At 38.4% G+C, this 19,606-nt stretch overlaps 3 protein-coding genes across 4 annotated transcripts; 1 reads left to right on the plus strand and 2 right to left on the minus strand.

Moving 5' to 3' along the window:
* Positions 1 to 1,882: 1,882 nt before the first annotated feature.
* LOC111262280 (uncharacterized) lies at positions 1,883 to 10,165 on the plus strand. The gene is made up of 2 exons (XM_022836422.2): positions 1,883 to 9,710; positions 9,994 to 10,165. Exons 1-2 carry the CDS (start codon positions 9,525 to 9,527, stop codon positions 10,147 to 10,149), a joined length of 342 nt encoding a protein of 113 aa, XP_022692157.1. The 5' UTR covers positions 1,883 to 9,524; the 3' UTR covers positions 10,150 to 10,165.
* On the minus strand, positions 10,136 to 14,389 carry EMC10 (ER membrane protein complex subunit 10). The gene is made up of 3 exons (XM_022836421.2): positions 13,914 to 14,389; positions 13,073 to 13,237; positions 10,136 to 12,517 (listed from the first exon to the last, which is right to left on the minus strand). The coding sequence occupies exons 1-3, from the start codon at positions 14,079 to 14,081 to the stop codon at positions 12,218 to 12,220; spliced, it is 633 nt and encodes a 210-aa protein (XP_022692156.1). The 5' UTR covers positions 14,082 to 14,389; the 3' UTR covers positions 10,136 to 12,217.
* Positions 14,390 to 15,750: 1,361 nt separating this feature from the next.
* On the minus strand, positions 15,751 to 19,588 carry Nse1 (SMC5-SMC6 complex component Non-SMC element 1). Of its 2 annotated transcripts, XM_022836419.2 has the most exons (5): positions 19,045 to 19,495; positions 18,186 to 18,424; positions 17,256 to 17,544; positions 16,730 to 16,829; positions 15,751 to 16,313 (listed from the first exon to the last, which is right to left on the minus strand). In XM_022836419.2, exons 2-5 carry the CDS (start codon positions 18,349 to 18,351, stop codon positions 16,164 to 16,166), a joined length of 705 nt encoding a protein of 234 aa, XP_022692154.1. In that variant the 5' UTR covers positions 18,352 to 18,424; positions 19,045 to 19,495; the 3' UTR covers positions 15,751 to 16,163. The 2 variants fall into 2 exon arrangements, with proteins under 2 accessions (XP_022692154.1, XP_022692155.1); XM_022836420.2 differs by lacking the exons at positions 15,751 to 16,313; positions 16,730 to 16,829 and adding an exon at positions 16,842 to 17,143 and having other exon boundaries at positions 19,045 to 19,588.
* Positions 19,589 to 19,606: the final 18 nt, after the last annotated feature.

The raw sequence follows: 19,606 nt of genomic DNA on the forward strand, positions 1-19,606 counted from the left end.
CGGAAAATATCGTGTTAATTCTTGTTGTCTTTCAAGCTACTCTGATGCAATTGCTTGACCCATCAACGAAGAAGTTCTACAAATTTACACACCGTTTCTCGCAACACGTATCTTATTGCTTTAATGAGTAGCAATTTTCGGTCGTCCTACAGACTCCGCAGTTCAACGTTTCCTCGCAGAAAGTGTTGGGTCTACTTTTGCTTTCGTGAAGATTTGGCTGCGGTCCATCGACCAATAGTCACGCTCGTTTTCGACGCTTCGCTATCGAACTCATAGAAACAAATACTTAGATTGTAAAACGATGTATGACATAGCCCCATCTAATAGATAGTGTTTTCTAATATTATGTTAATCGTCATTGACTTTGCTTCTTGGTACGAACGATGGGAAGGAGAGGGGACTCTTCTTAGCTTCGGCCGATCCTTTCCGCAGCTGCTGCTGTGTCCTCGACGTAAGAACCTCACTCAGCTTTCGACGTCTGCCATTTAGTGGGGCAGAGGCACCCAAATGGGCGTTTCTTTGCCGTAGAACCCTTCTCCCCTTCGAGAGATATTTGTGATATGTGTTATTGCCTGATCGGTACTGCTCTTGTTGCCGAAACCTCGTTGTAACCGTTTGCCGTTGCATGGGTTGATGCAAATCTATCAGGCGCATGTATCCATGTATTTGCTGCAAATGAATGTTTACTCTTGTTGTTATTTTATGTAGGTTGTGCCAATTTTTGGCCAATAATTTTGGTGATTGGTGACTGACATTTGGCGCGGTGTTAATCAGCGCTCACCCAACAGCCTAGGTGAGACCCTAGTCATATGGACGAACCGATTGACCGCTAGTGGCTGCCTGAGTGACTTGCATCCGCCTACAATCACCCTGTCACACTACCGTAGGCTGTGGAGTGCGCCATCATTACTAAGGCAAGCTGCGATAGGAAGCTGCACTTTTTCGTGTGCACCTAAACTGCGTCGTCGATTTTGCATCGTCCAACTTCTTTATCTTACTATAGGACTCGTCTGCCTGAAGAGTGTCGTCTCTAAGAGCCGACGCTCATTGACCCTTGAGACACTTGAAAGCATCGATAGCCAAACGAGCCGCCGCTCCGTCGAGGCGTCCTATCTCCAATAAGAAAATTCTATAGAGGAGTCGACATCAATTTTAGTTCTTCTCGTCAGTCTTTCACTAGCAACTGAACGTGCAACGACATCGTCGTAATCATTGCTGCCGCTCTCCCGTAGCACCCACCGTGATTTGACGGGTTCTGCGTGCGAGCCGACAGAGTGGAGCAGGCAGCCGGCTTGATCGTGATACCAACCGGCGACGCCTGGACCTGAAAAACCGCAGGCTTAAAATGATGAAAGCCAAGCCAGATGATGGACCATGTGTGTATCTGATTGACACTTATATTGTAATAAACAGCCAAAGGATGTATTGCGCTTTCCAAACCCGCAAAATTGAGACCCCGGAAAGCCGAAGATGTGCTTTGCGCGCGTGCACGATACAAACTGTGGTACTCTGTACTCGAGACTTTCATCATCTTGAATCTTAATGAGTGCACTTAAACAAATTCTTATATTGGAGAAACGCTCTGCAGAATTGCTCTGAACCGTACCGGAGTGACTATATCAGTGTTGTCGAATTCAAACTACTGAGCCAATATTTAGTTTCCCCTATCATTTGTGTTATCCAAAGTTTCAGGTGTGCAAGCTCCCAAAAAGAGACGGCTGAGGAAGACCTGGAATTTTTAGTGGAAGCAAGTTGACCTCTGCGAGTTGGAATGTAGCGCTGGCATTATGATTTATGAGTGTCAGATCTACCCGTTCCAGCTCGTTGAGGCAACTGCGTCATCGTGTGAAGTTATCACAACCAAACCTTCAGGGGATTAGATTTTATGTACTACAGGGCCTCATTGAAACTAAAAATTAATGTAAGTGTGTGCATGGAGTCTGTGAAAACCTGTTTTATTACCAATACGGTCAAATCAAGTCATCCTTCATACAATGAGGCTTTCCAACACAGAAAGATGTCAAACAAAGGGCCGAGTGCAAGTAGAGAGGTCGAATCTTCCACTATTTTGTTGCCTGTGAGATTCAACTTCTCTATTTGTTTGTGTGTCCCGACAACTACGTCAGCGCCTATCATTTGGTCACAGCCTCAATTTAGCTGACAACCGCTACTAATGCTACTGGTAATCTGTATGCAGTTTCCCACCATTCATTTGTAGCTTTTCCCTGCCAAAATGACTTTCACCATACGGTTGATAAGAGTCGTTCTGAACTTATCATTCTATACGTCCCGAAGTCCCCCGTACAGCCCTTGGAAAATGCGCGCTTACCTCTGACCTCTGACCACAACCGCTTCCTGTGACCGCTACGCTTGATTGTGATGTAACTGGATGAGATGAAAGCTTGATGAATATTTGATCCGGGGCGCATTCACCCGGTCTGATGTTGTCGAGTGTATCTTACACGGGGCATGCGCAAACAGGCCACGCCGCAGCAGAAGTCGTTAGTGAGTGTCTCCTAAAGCGTGGGCGAATTTATGGAAACAGTATGTTCTTATTAAAAATAAGCCTTTTCCACCTCAGCATTCGTCTTCAAACCCCAGTTTCTCTGCAATTGCGAGATATAAAATAATTGTTGACACTTTGACGTGATCATCGGGTTAATCAAAAAGCCATTCAAGGACGTTAGTTTGTTGCCTGTGAGATTCAACTTCTCTATTTGTTTGCGTGTCCCGACAACTATGTCAGCGCCTATCATTGGTTACAGCCTCAGTTACCGAATACGCTATAACAGAAGGTACAAGCTAACGCCTCATAGTATGCTCTTCTAACTGCTATAAACGTTAAGGTGTCTAGAAAGTGAAGTTGGTGCGAAGCTGCGTAGTGCACGTTATCGTATTCCTTTGTGGATATGGACAACCAGCCATCCTAATGGAATTCGAGTTATTGTAGAGCAGAAGAAAACCAGGCTTCCGTATACTATAACCAATAGAAATCGTGTACCTTTTATAGAAACGCCATTTGATGCAGTTGTACTGAACTTTTGTTTTTGACCATAAGCCGTGTTTTTAGCCTTGATAAAAATCTAACGTTATGGCGGGCGTAATATGGTCCGGTACGATTTGAAACAGCAATGGGACGGTCAGTGATACAGTTATTCTAATGCTTATCGGTGGTTCCGTGTTAATCGGTAAGTACGTGCTTGAAAACTCAAAATCGTAATTGTTTTTTTTTCATTTTTCACAAAACAGTGCCTTTTCTACCAAAGATAATGGCGGCTTTTTATGCCATTTATCATGTTGAGTAAATAGCTTAATATAAAGATCTTCTTTTTTCGATATCTCTCAAGCTAGAAAAAGTCCGAGGATATAAAACAATCAATGCAGTCTAAGCTTATGATCTAAAAAATTAAGTCTGGAATACCTTGCTCAACTCATGGAATAACAAATCAAATTTAGTTTCACTGTGAAACTTGTCATGTTCATCAAGATGTAATGCAGCAAGGCTTCTCTACTGAGATGTTAACAGAGATCGCAGAAACCTCGCAAGGTTACTGGTCTTGTTACGAACCAAATTTTGTGGAGCATGTTTCTGTAAATAAAACCGATTCGTATGTACGTCTGTTTATTAACCGTAGAGGCGAATTTCTAATATAGTTCACGAAATACGCAAACCTTTTTTGAGCCCGCACAGGATAGAGGAACTTGCGGTCAGTGCTCAATCGATCATACATCTCACTTAAAACCTAGTTACAAAACAAAGCTAGCCTCTCAGCAAGTGCCCTACTAAATAAAGTTAGCGGTTCAGAGAGGCAGAATTATTTTGCAGGGAAAAAGAAGGGCGACACTTCAATTGAGATGGCTGTATCGGTGTAATGAACATCGTGAAGGATGACTTCGTGTTTCCGTGGCAGCCCGTGCTGAAGTAAATATCTTAAAAGACTGAGTGTGGAATCGACAGAAAGCGAACACGATATTATACAACATTATAGTGTAAAACAAACGGTATATTCGGATTATCCGTTTAGTTTTTTCGTTGTTTTTGAAAAACGAATTTCGCGCTAAGCTTGACCGTAAACGTTAATTCGCGTTTGTTGGTGACTTTAGTTGTTATCGTTTGTGAGATCGCAGCACTAGTTTTGTTTCTTTCTATGATAAAGTCTGTTGATTTGACGCAAAATATTTCCCCCGATATTGAATTATGCGGCACGTTACCGCCTGTTACCGTACGATCTTTACCATAGCACCTCCCGAGAGCACTGTTCACACGTAATCAGAAATCAATTTTCAATAGAAATATAAAAAATGTATTCAATTACAATTCAGGATAGTTTCGCAGATCTTAAATGAACACATTAGAAATTTTCTGCTAGGTCACATCTCAGTTTTGTAGTAATTTTGATATTAGTGTTCTTCTGTCGGCTCAATGACGGACAGTGACAGCTCAATGACAATCAACTGTAACTTTCAGTTTAGTGTAATGGATATCAAATTGATTACCAGTTTTAGTTACTCCAAACTCTGTTTTGTTTCGGTCTTTGCCTATGATTGACACTCGATGTTATAACTATTATTATTATTATTAAAATTCAGATTTCTGCAAATTTTGGAAATAATCGATATTTTTAAGTGTTTATTATTTATTAAGAATTTGTCACTTATTTAGTAGAAATCATTATGCAGTGAATGAATAATGTGAAAAATGTAGAATATTAAAAAATACTTTTATATCGAGAGCAAGAGTTGCAGCAAGTATAACAGGCAAACATTTCGCCATATAATGCTATTGAAATTTTGCTAATGGAACTTTCTCAAAAACTCAGAAAAGTTTAAGTCTGTGAGCTCCAAAAAAGAAGAAAGAATGCACCATGAATATTAAAAAAAAAAAAAAAAAATGGTATAAAGATCTTGAAAACTGTGATAAGCATGTGTGTCGAGAATATGCTGGTCTATGTACGCACGTTTATTCATCATTGCACCTACGGTAAAATTGAAAAAAAAAACTAGTTTTAATATTACATTGTATATAGCAGGTGCAATGACTTCAACTACGCATTTTTGTGTGGTGGTTCGGTGCTTCAATTAACATTTTTAAAAATATTCTGAGAACCCGTGCGCACAATAATAAAGCTTCGCGTCCATAACGCCTATTGCTCTATAACACATAACAAAAATTTCTTGTGAGTCGGGTGAACAATACGTATCGAGTGGCATTCGCCATTAAGCCCCAGTACTTGCAATGAATGGTACACAGAAACTCAAAGAAAAAGCAAGCAAAAAATTTTAAGGACTCGAAAGTTTGAGGAAACACTGAAAGTGGCACTCACAAGAAGTGATTTTCACTGAAAGATTTATCTAAATTGTCCCTAAACGTCAAAAGTCTTTAAATTTGCAGAACCAGATAACAGTTGCAAAACAGTGGTCCAGCTTTGCCCCACACTGATTTAATCTTTAATAACTAAAACGAATCACAACTATGCACATATGTGATAATTAGAATGTATAGATATGATGTGATAGGAAACATCGGCATCCAACCAGTTTGGGATCCTCACTAATAGAATAACAGGCGGATCTGCGCCAGCGTAGAGGCAGGTAGAGACAAACGGATCCGACATAAGCTAATCAATCAAGAATGAGATCAAAGGTTTCCTCGCTGATTAAAGACAAAATGATATTTCACCTATTGTGTCTTGCAAAATCGAACGGCCACAATTTGAGAATTCGTTTGCATCACTAACTTACGCCAATCACATACTATATCTGTCGAGCCTGTTATATCTTGCCACTGCCATCCATAGCTTTTACCGTAGTCAAAGCGTCATGTAATCAAGCTGCTAGAGCGCTTTATACATTTTTATTTATATATACAGGAAGATCTCGAAGACGCTAGTGTCATGGCCTAGAATTCGACGTATCTACGATATCTCGGACGTTTTTCGAAAAACAACGCAGCCTATAGACCTAGTATGCGATTATTTCGTAACAACTAACTTAACATACTAGGGCTAAAGATGTGTGCAATATATATATATATATATTGTGATCAAAGATAAATGTAGCATTCAGCTTTTATTTAGACTACCGCTGGAAAACTTTGCTTGATATTTAAATTACATTAGCGGAATAAAATTTGGTACAACAAATATAGTCGAAAGGAGTAGAACTCGCTAATTCCTACAAACATCTCAAAGCTGTCATACACTTCGCGCCATGCCACAATGGACTATTAAAGAAGTGGATGTTTGTGGAGTCATTTAAAGTATTGGATAACGATGTTTTAGTTTTATTCTCAGGGCTATTGCAAGGGCGGTCTGCCAAACGCTCGGATTAGCCCATTTGATAGTAGTTGAGATAAAGTAATGCCAACAATCGATGCCAAACGTAAAACCTGAAACATTAATTTATGTTGCCGCTGTTCATCACATAACGATTTGAAACTTGCGTCTATTGCAGGCATATTTTTCAATACAGCAACAGCTGAATCATAGTAGTACTTATCTGACTTCAGAATACGATATATATTTCTCATCATTTCCAGTTTCGAAGTTCGTTACATTCGATCAAAATTGGTTGATTAGAGGCTATGCTACGGAACTCTAGAGCTATACCGATACATTAATTTGATCATGTCATTCTCGCGAAAAATGAAACACTAAGGCTAAACTGCAGATTCCACTCAGCGGAATACGCCGCTGTGTTTTGCGAATACACGACGGCATCCCCCCAATACAAATCTCTCAGTAAGTTGGATTCTCATACAGTTTGGCCATTTGTTAGTAAGCTCTAAGGTAATGGTTTTGTACATTGATGTTCACAAATTTCATTTCTATGACCTGATTTATTGCTGTTGTACTTAACCTCTTATTCGATAGTTTAAAGTTGAATATCGTGTATTTTAAACGGGTAGGAAGTTTCCGTTTACGGTACATTTAGGGTTTTTGATTTAGGAATCGCGATGTCGCCTCAGCATGGCTTTGGTAAGTATATATATATGTAGCATTGAATATGGGCTTTGTTACTGAAAAAACATTATACTGCTACTCACTATGGCTTAGACGTGTGCTTATTCTAAGTATCATATTATTCAATTTCGTTCGGCCATCCTTATCTGACAGGGTGAATGATGTCTTCTATTGCGCCTAATGTCTCTTTATATCTTTTAGGTCAAACACTTTAGGACTCGCTGTGTACGTTTCCAGGGGGCCTGTTTTACTGCGCATCTAGATTGTATTCTCGGCATATTCGAAAAAAGATGCATGCACTTTTATGGCCAAACCCAGACTTTTCTATATAAAAAAAGCGGTATTCGAATTGGTAAACGGTGTCCGCCCCCTTTGGCTAGCCTTGTTGACAAGCTGAGAATACAAGGAATTGGACTGACAGTGAAGATTCCAAATGTATGTAGATGATAAAATGCTCTTTCTCTGATTGTTAGCCGGTGAGCTCTCCATCCTTATCGTAACACTTCTATTAATAACAACAGAACCCGTGGCAGCATTTCGATAAACACAGCTATTTTTCTCCTGCAGCTGAGCGTGGCCAATGTAACGCAAAAGAGGGGCTTCAATATACTTGGATTGCTCATTTAAAGATCATGCCTGTAAGCATTGTATCCGGATCTATGTCGATTTCAGTGAAACCCTCAAAAACGTTGATGAGTAAGTTTAGCTTCTCCAATAAACTTTGTTTTTACCGCGCAAATTCTGCAAACTTCTTACTTTCAATATGAACACGACAGAAGAAGCTCTATATGATTCATTTGGAACGAGTTGCTGGATAAAGCCGTTTGTGAAATCATCTCAGATCTAAATACTTGTACTCTCAAGGGCTGATCCCTTCAGAGACGTCCCTGTCCGACATGCCACCTATAAATATACCTGAATAACATCTCGGACTCCGTTGCTTATTCACAAGGTTTAGTTTTAGAAAATGACGATTGCTTCCGATAGCATAGAAGTCTGCTAGCTCTCTCAGGAACCCGCCTACATAGCCGTCCATCCTTTCATTTCTGTCTGGGATAAATTAGGTCGAAATTGATATAATTTTTACAACCTGCATTTTAATGAAAACAGACGTTTGAATAAAAGGTCTATAAACGACTTGTAGACAAAGGCATCCTTAACCGACCTATTTACTCAATGTAACTGCCGTTCGCTTCAAGAAAGGCTTCTATCAAAGTGCATTAACCAGGCCTTTTCTCCTTTAAAATCACAAATCGCTTATTAACAGTGGTCGGAAGTCCATCAGTACAGTACGGCGGTCATCATATCAGTACGATAGGAGTTGTTCAAGTTTGGCTTAAAAACGTCGCAAACAACGGATCAAATACTAAACTGTCAAAGTGGCTTATCTGCAAAAGAAGCCAATTATCAGACACACAATTTTAAATACACTGACGTTTTTGCGTCGGTTTTCCGTCTTGTTGAAAGATGCATAATCTTTTAATCCAAACCGCGTTGAATCGAGGTTTCTCCATAGGATATACTATATTATGTAATCGCTCTACGTGTTTGATAAAAATTTTACCTTTTTGAAATTGTTTTCCGCCTTGACGGCGCCCTTCTCCGTTTATGTCTCATGAAATGTGGCTATACATCCGAACATCAATTTTAGCCGATCGTTTTAGGCATTATTGAAATAGTGGAACAAGTAGAAGTCTTTTCGTTAAATTAATGATGAAAAGGTTCTTTTTATGGGAGAAAAATTGAAGACGGCTGTATGATTTAAACTCAAAAATGGCTCAAGAATAGAAACAGAGACAGAACAGCAGTACATGTCCTTGATGGATAGCTAGCTCCAGTTATGCCAAAGTGCAGCAATTTGCTTACTGTAGCTTTTTAATACAAGTATGACCACACCTAAAATTTTGCCATTAGTTGGAATAATTGTGTAGCAAAGCAGTAATCATGTAAGTCTTTATATATATTCACAATACTATTATGGGTCCCGTAGCCAAGATACGCCTCTCATCGAGGGCCAGGAAATATTCTGACTTCGATATCCTCGCATATTTAAGTAAATTAAAGGATCTGGTCGTTACAACAAAGCCAAGTCTCATATTTATACATAATTTATTTTTATCATAATCATTTCAGCTTTCACCGTGTGCTGTATGTTGAAATGCCTAAGGCATCGCATTCCTAGAACGAAGCAAGAAATTCAGCTGAGACTTCACAAAAGATCGTTAACTAAGAACTTTAAGAGGTATCTCGATATGCTTACTGTCCGTGCTGATGATGGTACGTATGGTATACGTATCTTTTTGTGCACAGGGCTAAAACCAGTTAGCACCAAAACTCCATTGCGGAAAACCTTGCCGTTAGCTTGGCAGGAAAGATTTCGAATAAGTATTATAGGTAGCCCGAATAATGGTATTCACGCAGTCAAAATCTAAGTGTGAGCCGCAAAGTGGTGGTAATAATAATACTGCAGCAGACTAGGAAGGTCCCATAATGCTTTTCAACGGAGCAACTTACTAGTCAATGGCTTAGGCAAGTGATCCTTTCGTCTGGTAGTGTGACAAAATGATATTCTCAATCAATTTATCTGTAGCCTTGGGCAGTGTACGAGTGCTCCGTGAGGCCGACTTGTCAGATTTCGAAAAAAAATCCTCGACACGACGTGATTCGCCCTGCGATCAAGCCCGAGCCCTGAGGGATCAATGTATTGCTTTGAGTCTGCCCGAGATCTGCCACGCCGGACAAAATCATGTAAACAAGTTGAGGCATAATAACTAGTATGCTTTCTTGATATTCCGATCAACAAGAGCTCAACTTAACCATTCTAATAATTCTAGTACACTTAAATGCTATTGTCTGATAAATATTAAATTAAAAAGATAAGCATTAAAAGAGGGAAACGTCTAATTAACCTGCATAGTTTTAGTGACTAATGGTTTACTAGAACAAAACTGGCTTTATGGAAACCATGCAAATCTAGATCTGTTTGTCTATCCTAAATTAAACGATTTCAGTACTTTGTTTTCTTTTACAGATTGCATTACTTCCACTTGACATTTCGGTGGTAAAGAAGATTTTTCGTCATCAATACAATGACCTCAGCTGCGCAACTGAACGTGAAGCTACAGAAAAAGATGGCAAAGACAGGTGTAAAAGTGATAATGAAGACAATGAGATCCTTCAAATATAAACGTTATATTGTTTTAGAGATTTGTCATTGTGTCGAATGCATTTGCAAGTGTATCGCATGACAACGGCGAATCGTCACAAACGCAGGTGAACATAATCGACCGCTGACCAACGTCACGGGAAACGCGTGTTAATCAAGAAATTGGCATTCAGCTGACGTCTTTGTGACGTTTGTAGTTCAAATCGTGTGATTGTTTCCTTGAACCGTTATTAGGATGACTTGTTTTTGGCAACCGTCAAAGCAGGCATCTTCCTCGGCGAGATAAATATCACCAGCGAAAATACATACAATTCTTTGGAAGCAACGTTAAATTATTTTCATACTTTGAGAGCTCAAATTGAGACGCTCTTTTGGCATATAAATCACAGTTATACAGGCCAAACGAGAGGAATTTTACAGTTATCTTAAGATGTTGAAATGACCAAGATTACCTAGACTGAGTCACCTGAAGCACCGAGAATCTTAAATCTTAATCTATGCCCTAGTCGATTTCACAAGCAGCGTAAAGAAAAAGTTCGTTAGAAGAGAAAAACCGACCTCTAATATTTTGTTAGTAGAAATTGAGCAATTTATATACCATCAGAAGTTACAATATTTGCATCAATTTTATAGAATTACTGGACAAAAATCTCGTTCTAGAATGTAGTGTTTATACATAAGCTGAACCTGTTTCCTGCTTTGATTTCAGTATGCGTTCATGTATATTCGCCGTGATACATCATATAATGCACCCACAATACTTCGTGTCTTGACGTTCTGAGTCTTTTTTTAGGTGACGGATGCAACCTCAACGTGAACTCCTCGTAAGATGCTCGAAAACGAAGAATGATCTCATTTAAAATCTTTGACACTGTTACCCTTCGTATATGATGAACTTGCCAAATAATACCCCGGCCTATACGCACATATGCACCCTATAGATGTCAAGTGCAAATAATGTCTGTATTTAATTTCCTATTGACATTTCTGACAGATTCAATATGTGTACATTTAATGTCAAAGGTAGCTTAAATATTAACATCTAGCCCATACGCTTTAAACTTGGCAGAACGTATTCGTATGTCAAGCTAAGTGAATTAAAACTGGCGAAATTTCTATTGTAGTAGAATCAAATAAATGTACAGAGAATCGCCAAGGATATTAATCTGGCTGCCTAAAAGGCAAAGTTTAATGTAATTGATAGAATGGTATTTATATAGTTTTTTGATGAATCTCATGATGATGGATATGTATCATTCGCTTTACAGAAAATCGTTAACACTCGTAGGTGCAAAAAACAAATGATAAATTATTCTTCAGTCCTAAAATTTATCAGTGACAAATTTTACCAATTACGTAGTATATCGCTCTGAATAAATTGAGTGCCGTAGCGACTCATGGTTTAACCAGCATTATGATAATTTAGATCTTTCGAGATCCATAAAATTCAATTCCTGAATCGAACTACTTACGACGTCTGTATAGTCGATTCCTTCAGCGGCCTTGTTATTATGATTAATACTCATGTAAGACACGGCATTACACTTTTATGTAAACATATTTATCCTTCATCGATCACATTCGCATTCCGTGTTGCCGTCTACGTTTTTTTTTACTTTAAACTGTCAGAATATCAACCACTAATATTAATTTATTCTGAAGTTTTATAATTCAACTGCACTATGAAGACCATGGCATAAATGACAAATAGGAAATAGTGCAATATGAACAGCAAAATCCAGCGACCTTTGAACGCAGTCCCCACGCGTAGCTCATCAAAGAATACAGATTTGTTGCTTAGCGGTAATTTGACTAGGTATTTATTATACCAGGTAAATAAATAAACTAGGGTTTCTACCCATGAAAAATCTTAAAACATTTCTAACCTTCCGCAGCAGCAACAGTCAAATCATACTCAACTAGCCTTTTTTAAAATCTCTGTATCGGCTAGAACAAAATGGGCTTGGTTTCCCTCTAAAGACCACTCTAGGGGACACTACATTGCCGTCAGCCGATAATTTCCTATTATATATACAGATGTATTTCTTTCTTCTATATGTATAATCTACACATTACGACCCCCACGCACTTATTGTCCTTCGGGGTTAGATGCCCCCGAAATTAGCATAAATATCACGATGGGCACAATGTACATCCAGTATTTGGATAGGAAGCTCCTATTGTCCTGTCCTTGGGACTTCTCTTTCTCGCGCCGTTCAATTTCCAATCGCTGAATGTACGTAGCAGTCTCTGGTGCCGGAGCAACTTTCATGACATCGATTTGCACGCTTAAAAACCGATCTCTTTCGGTGACCTTTCCTGATCCTGCCTGAACATCGGGCGGTAGAAATGAAACACTCTCGAGAAATCCTGACAGATCCAGCGATACCTTCACACGTTGGTGGGAAACGTGAAACATAAATGGTACGTTTGTTAAGAAGCGTAAGCAAGCGTAGTTAGGTTTTGCTAATCGAACAATAGTACAGGTTTCCAATATTGTTACTATTCTTTTGTGATAAACCTCAGCGTTCATATGTAATTCCAAACCCTTTAAATTAGTAATACTCGCTTATTTAAACTAAAATTTAGCTTATCTGAGCAGTCGTTAATTAACTTTAGTAGGAAACATAGGAAATAATTTGCGAGGTACCAAACAGGCCGAAGAACTCAACAAATTCTGCAATATTCCATATTTATAGCTCTTTTCCAAACAATTATGTAATTATAGAGCAAATCAGATGTTTAAAAAAAATTGCTACTACGCATATGAGACATTTGATCAGCTAAATAATATTAGACGTGATTATATTTTTTGCTTGCTTATACGAATTAATTGACGGAACAGGGTTAAATGGTTACACAGAAAAAAGCCTGGAGGTCATATACTCTACGAGATCTGAAAAATAACACGACGAATTTAAGTAGATTAAGGGCATGTGTGTACCTTAAGTCTCTGTGAAAGAGGCTTGTAATGGGGAGACCATGCGATGATGTGATGACCTGTCGACGTGTCAACGACTTTTATTTGGTATCGACCTCCCTTTACTACTCGTTCAAGCTTGGCCTCATCTTCTGGAGTCATCAGGTTTGCCTCAGCCATGGCAGTGTGCTGTAATATACAAAAGCAAGGTAAAAAAACAAGAAACAGCTTTATTTTTTATTTGTATTAACAGTAGGGCTAAGCGACTGGTCAACGTTTAATTGTAGCGTATTGTAAAAATAAAATAAACATATATGTAGCTTGAACGTTAATATGCGTAATTTGTTTGTCAAGAACATAATATACATACATATATACTTCCCTTTACTAATAGTTCTGCTTTTCAGATAACACTACCTAACTGAACCTTGGAACACTCCCGAACTATAATGCCTATAATTATATATTCAAAACGGTTCAACGAAACTTGCAACGGTCAGCTGACTGACATGTCGTACTTCTATTAGTAATTGTTTTCATTAAGAGTGGAAAGATATATTCGTATAGTTTGAGCGTAACGTATCTGCCGTTGTGTGTTGCTATGTAGATACCGTTAGAAACTAAAAATCACAGCTGCGTATGAACCCGAAATTAAATATTGTACACGTATTATGTTGGCGGTGATTTATATCATTACTAAAACGACGTACGATAGGGTATCACTGTAATCATTGATATCATCATAAATAACATGAATAAAGATGATAAGCAATGTAGTGCTAAAGGCATGCTACAAACTCGCGCTACAAAAGAGTTTTTAGGTACTATTTTTCTACAAATTCGTAGAAAACCTTAAGCTACCCACCTGTGATAGTGAATTAATCGATATTTTTGCTCGAGGCGTCCACACCGGCTCAGCGCCATTGTACTCTAGTGCGTGAAATACTACCAACACGGGTGCAATTTCCTGAGCAAACGAAATGCCAACCAAGGCAACACTTCCCAACAAGACGTAGAATGAATCAAGTCTCATTGCGTCCACTGTTAGTTTTCTTTAGTACAAGGAGGCTCGCAACACAACTTGCTTGATAGGTGTTTTCAACATGGAAAAGATCATACAGAAAACAAATGACTCCGCAATTGTGAGAAAACGTTACCGTTTACCATTTAAAGTTGCACTCCTTGAGAGCAGTCTGCCTTTTTTACACCACACTAACGTATAATTCCGCAGTTCAAATTAAGTTTCTAGCTGGACTTAGTAAGTTGAACGAACGTTCTATTATCGAACAGTGTGCTGCGATCAGCCGTAATCTTGGCACTGATGAGTCTGTAGATGCTGCGTTAGATATTACTGCTATGTCTGTGTTTATGTCCCGTCGAATAGATGGCTGGCGGAACCTTTGCGGAGCCATTGCGATTTTGAGGAAGCAGGCAGACGGAATCCTTATACTTCTTTGAAATGTTTAAAGTGAGCTATTATTTCTTACGCATGAACTCAACGGATCTGTCAGAATTTGAAAAAAGCTCAGTTCTCATCAATATTGCTACCATACTATAATACGTATACTATACTATAATACGTATGAATATCAGAGAACTCTAATAGTAATTTAGAAGTTCGAATATGCCCAGCAGCTGGAGGCCAAATGTTGCGGCACTCGCTAGATATACAAGTACCTAGTATCAGTAGCAAAATAGGTGTTGTTATTTACGACATTTAAAACAATGTACCATGTTTGGTGTCACCATCTAAATGTATACAACGAGAGTCACACAATAAACGAATACTATACATGGATTAGAAGTACCAAGATGTTTAGTGCAAGAACGATAATGTAGAGTACTATGGATCTACATGTACAATGAAAAGTATTTAACAGAAAGCCTTTGAAAATGACCTTACACTAACAATAATAATTTAAAACTTAGTCTTTTACACAGATGCACGCCTGCAGGTTTAACACACTTACAAAATCCGACAGTGTATAAAATATATCGAGTCGTTTGTTTTATATTAATATATTTTTCTTTATTCCTCTCATTTAAATTATCACTTTAAAGTAACCTCCGCCGGATGCAACCGTTTTTTTACAAATCAAATTATCCAACTTCCCTTCTTGCTTATTGCTTACTTTGTACAACTCCACTACACGTTAAAATGATAAAAATCTACTGAGGCCCTGTGCTTCGCAAACTATTTCCGCATTCTCAAAATGATAACAAACTAGATTTTCATGTATTGGACTACTGAATGCATCTTCATTATTCTAATACCACAGCTAGGAACGATGTTTATGCACGATAGTTGGCCATATTCGGACACAAATGTATAAATGGTTTAAATACAGCCAGCAGGTAATCCGGTCGCGCTTCTCGGGCGACTGTTAATATACAGTTACATGATTTAAGCAATCTACGACAACGAAATCCGCAAGGCAAATGTTTTTTTATTTGAATCACTGTCGAATTCTTTTTTTGATTTTACAATAGCTCTTACTTTACTCTAATGTGAAATCTACTTCAATGGATGTTAGAAGATCATTTTTACATATTTAGGAGATTTTCATGTTTTTTCGTTTATTAGTCATTTGAGCCACAGTCAAAGTACTGCACGCTAAACATTTAATAGGTTTCCTTCTACAAAAGACAACTATAAAGACGGAAACGGGTTGTATTTCCTGCTATAGTGAACACAAAAGAAGACAAAAAAGACCTCTGTTCTTTTATTCATACATAGTAATATCATTATTTTAAACAAATATGAACCTCAGTTATTGTAAGCATATTTGCTTACAGAATATGTACCAACCAGTACAGAAATAATTACATAATGTACATCATAAATAAACGCTGTTTCGAGTTGTACATTCTGCTTCATGGTCGCAACGATTTTTGTTCTCAGAGCGCATTTCCCGCATCCCGTTTGCCATCGTGCCTCCGTGGAGCCCGTATCACTGTACCAATGGGTATTTTCTCTGTGTACACTCGTACGCTTTCCTGAATCGACTCTGATCAGAGGCATATTGTTTCGCAATCAAATTGCATTATTTAGCATGGCGTGCGTTGTCCTACTGGTGCAGTTTACCAGAGGAGCATAATTTTGCTAATTTTTGTGTTAACGCACTGGTTTATTCCATTTTTTCTTACAAAGTCTGCACGCAACAAGTTTCTTAGCGCAGGCATGGTGCAGCTTTGCGGGACAGTCTGTCGTAGAACAATGCATACCCTGAAGACACAGGCTAGAACATGCCGCACATTTGATCACCTGCGAAAAATACACAGGTGTAATGACAGGACTAGTATTCGAATTAATTTGCCTATTCACTAATTTATCCTAATAGAGTAGAAATATTTAAAAAAAGGGCGTCAAACTAGTGATTTTCGCGGGGACAATCACACAAAGGAGACATAATGAGTTTAAACTGAATAGTTTTGTTAATGCATAAAATATAAAATGCCATGTGTGAAGTACAACCCAGAAGAACTCTTTACATTTCATAACTTGCTTAATTATATATTTCGAACTTGATTTGTCTCTGCTACTTCATCGATCTCACTGAAAATCCCAATGGAATTGCACACTAAATTGTCTACCAGGCAAAAAAAACAAGTAGTCTAAGTGAATGTTACGCAAAGACGTGAAGCCCAATAACGAGCAAAATATATCACGCTGACACATACTTTATCTTCCAGCAGTGAAACGATATATGGCCCAAGTTCAACAAGCGCAACTGGGCTTAGCGACAAACGTTGTTTCGGACCGCTCTCCAGATACTTTTGCCTGTCAAAAATCCACAAAAAGATTCGATGCAAAAATACGTTATCAGAAATTATTTACGATACCTTAGAAGCGAGTCAAGAGTCTAATTTAGAGAATCGTACATGTATTTAAGTTTTTTGGTCCTTGGCCGGCCCTCGGCTTAAAGTGCCTCACAGCACAGGGCTCTAAAGCCGTTTGAGTTGTGAAGTGCGTACACATAGCCTTGTAGCAAAGAAACCTCCCATGTCACTTCTGCCATTGTTCCTGTATCGTACCATTTTCCACTTGCAAGGGTGTTAGTCAAGATGTTATGGACCAAGTCATCAGGCTGAAAACTAAAGTTAATAAAGACAAAGCTTTTTAAGCTAAATTGGAAAGGATACTCTAAACATTTATAGATTTACTTGAAACCAAAGGATTACTCGATTAATAATGTAGAATACTTACCTGATAAGTTCGTTGATAGTCTGCTCAGCTTGCGCCTCGCTGAGTTTGCAGTTTGGAATCTCGCAGACGGCATACAATGCCTGATGGTGCGGGATGTGCCCGTCCGAAGCAGTGGCGATCCGTTCGACAAGTGTGCGAAACAAAGCCATCTGCTGCTCACTGAGCTCAGGATGCAAGGACAAATTTGACGCGAGTGTGTTACATAGGACAATGAGACGCTCGCCTGTCGATTCGTCTCGAGTCTGCACTATTTTCAAGTGAAGCCGTGCTAGCGAAATATTCATGGTTCCTAGAGAAACGAAATTTCACGTAATGACACAAACATATAAAGCCAGCATAAGCACAACAAAACACGACAAACTAACAAATTCATTGTAGAATATTAACAACAAGGTATATTCACGAAAATTGAGGTTAGCTTTGCAATACGTCATAGCATTCTGTTTTATGCAATATTCTTTCTTCGAAGTTTACGTCATAATAACACCTTCAGGGAGTTTCGAAATTGTTCTCGTAAGTGAACAAATTGTCACAGTTTTTTCCTAACTACTATCTTACGCCAAAATTTTTCCTAGTTTTGGCAATAAATTCAAGACACTGATCATTATATTAAAACTGTCGTTATTCCGAAATTATTGCCCGAAAATTTTTTCGTAAGAAGACATTTCTATCTTATTTATTTAAATTGTCAGCAACTAGTGTTCGCTGATTCTAATCAATGTTTTTTTGACATAACCTTTTCTTACTTATCATGGCATATTTAGGTCTATTAAAACGTTAATTAAGCAATTTTTCGCGGCTCAGTTGACTTGAACACTCCTTGCTTATTGTCAAACTAGGACCAATTTAAGCTACTGTACTAAACTAAATGATATAAAACCAAATGAGTTTTCTAAACTTAAATCCGACATTGTTGTGCGCATTGCGTACCAATGTATTCATCAAGACTTCTATCCTGTTTGATGTCAAGATTATAATCGAACTTTGTATTAAGTTTGACCACCAACTCGCGCAGTTCACTTGTCGCCATAAACTTTCGATCTAATAACACCTGAGTTAACGTTTGTGACACCTGTCGCTGTTTCAGACTGGTCATGATTAGTTGCGTAAAGGTAAATAGATTTTATTAGGCAGATTCCTTCGACGTGTGTAGTAAAAAAATTGCAGGTCTGTAAAGAAAAGACAACAACAAGAAACGAATCACAAGGCTGTGAACTGACGCCATATAACTATAACCGTGTAACTTTTCCAATGTCTCAGTTTACCTATGCAGTCATTTGTGCTACGCTCTCGATGAATTCCAAGATGTGTAAATTGTCGCCAGCAAGATTTCAGGAAATAGCGTTTGTAGCACCTGTTCTAAAGCTCTGTGATTTTATGTTGAAAAATTTTATACAGTAAAGACCAAGTTTTAATAGCTTCGCGCGAGACGTCTTTATGTGAGAATAAACCTTATTCATTGTATATTATATGTATCGTATAAATTAAACTGAATCAAAGCAGTTTGAATTCATGCAGAAGTTCAAAGTTCATTGCTTTTGCATTTTAAATTGTTGGCTGATCTACTACATTAGAACGATTGATATACAAAGACCGTGAATTTAAATTATTGTACATCCGGCCGGAGAACATCACACTCTACAAGCCATTTAACATGTAGCGACAATCCAACCTGTAGATCTATTTTTACAAACGTATGACCAACTTTTCACGTATGTAGTCATTATTGCAAAACTTGTCGCAGTTGGAATGTACTACACAAGAATCGAATTTACCACAGTGCACTTACCGTTGTAATGCACACTTTTTTCTCAGTGGACCTTTTTTCACCGAATACCTCGTCTTATAAACACGCACTCGAATTACATGCGAGCGTGACGAGTATACCAACACGCCATTATGTGAAAAAGTTCCTTCTACTAATTAGAAATTTGTTACCACACTTCATCGCTTCGACACAGACCTGGCCAGCAATGAGTTTCTAAGCCATCTAATGCTATGCACGCAATATATTAGTGTATATCTAAGTATAGCCAATTAAAACTCTAAAAAAAAAAGCGGCAATTCTTATTTTTAACTTGTCTTGCTATCAATCGAGCAATGCTCGCCTCAACTATCCGTCAGTCAGCTGACTGCTCCAGCCACTTGAAGCATTCGAGCTTCTCGTCTCATTCTGCTAACTACTGTGCTTTGCATGCGTATAGCAATCGAATGCCATCGATCATTTACCACACACAAACGTTTACAAAAATACTCGTAGTTACACTTAACACGAGAAGAAATCTATGCTTCTCCTGAGACCACCGATACTTTCTTTGTGCCTCGTTCAAGCTGCTCCAACGGCCGACCGA

The sequence above is a fragment of the Varroa jacobsoni genome, unplaced genomic scaffold (genome assembly GCF_002532875.2).
Source record: "Varroa jacobsoni isolate VJ856 unplaced genomic scaffold, vjacob_1.0 scaffold_642, whole genome shotgun sequence".
Classification (NCBI taxonomy): domain Eukaryota; kingdom Metazoa; phylum Arthropoda; class Arachnida; order Mesostigmata; family Varroidae; genus Varroa; species Varroa jacobsoni.

Bases quoted from the DNA above. Each gene is read 5' to 3' on its own strand.
- LOC111262280 (XM_022836422.2), top strand. From the start codon at position 9,525: ATGATATTCTCAATCAATTTATCTGTAGCCTTGGGCAGTGTACGAGTG. The intron at 9,711-9,993 runs GTAAACAAGTTG...TTTCTTTTACAG, and splicing joins GCCACGCCGGACAAAATCAT to ATTGCATTACTTCCACTTGA.
- EMC10 (XM_022836421.2), bottom strand. From the start codon at position 14,081: ATGAGACTTGATTCATTCTACGTCTTGTTGGGAAGTGTTGCCTTGGTT. The intron at 13,238-13,913 runs GTGGGTAGCTTA...TGTATATTACAG, and splicing joins CGATTAATTCACTATCACAG to CACACTGCCATGGCTGAGGC. The intron at 12,518-13,072 runs GTACACACATGC...CAACGTGTGAAG, and splicing joins CTCTTTCACAGAGACTTAAG to GTATCGCTGGATCTGTCAGG.
- Nse1 (XM_022836419.2), bottom strand. From the start codon at position 18,351: ATGACCAGTCTGAAACAGCGACAGGTGTCACAAACGTTAACTCAGGTG. The intron at 17,545-18,185 runs GTACGCAATGCG...TCGTTTCTCTAG, and splicing joins AAGTCTTGATGAATACATTG to GAACCATGAATATTTCGCTA. The intron at 16,314-16,729 runs GTATGTGTCAGC...TATTTTTCGCAG, and splicing joins TTTCACTGCTGGAAGATAAA to GTGATCAAATGTGCGGCATG.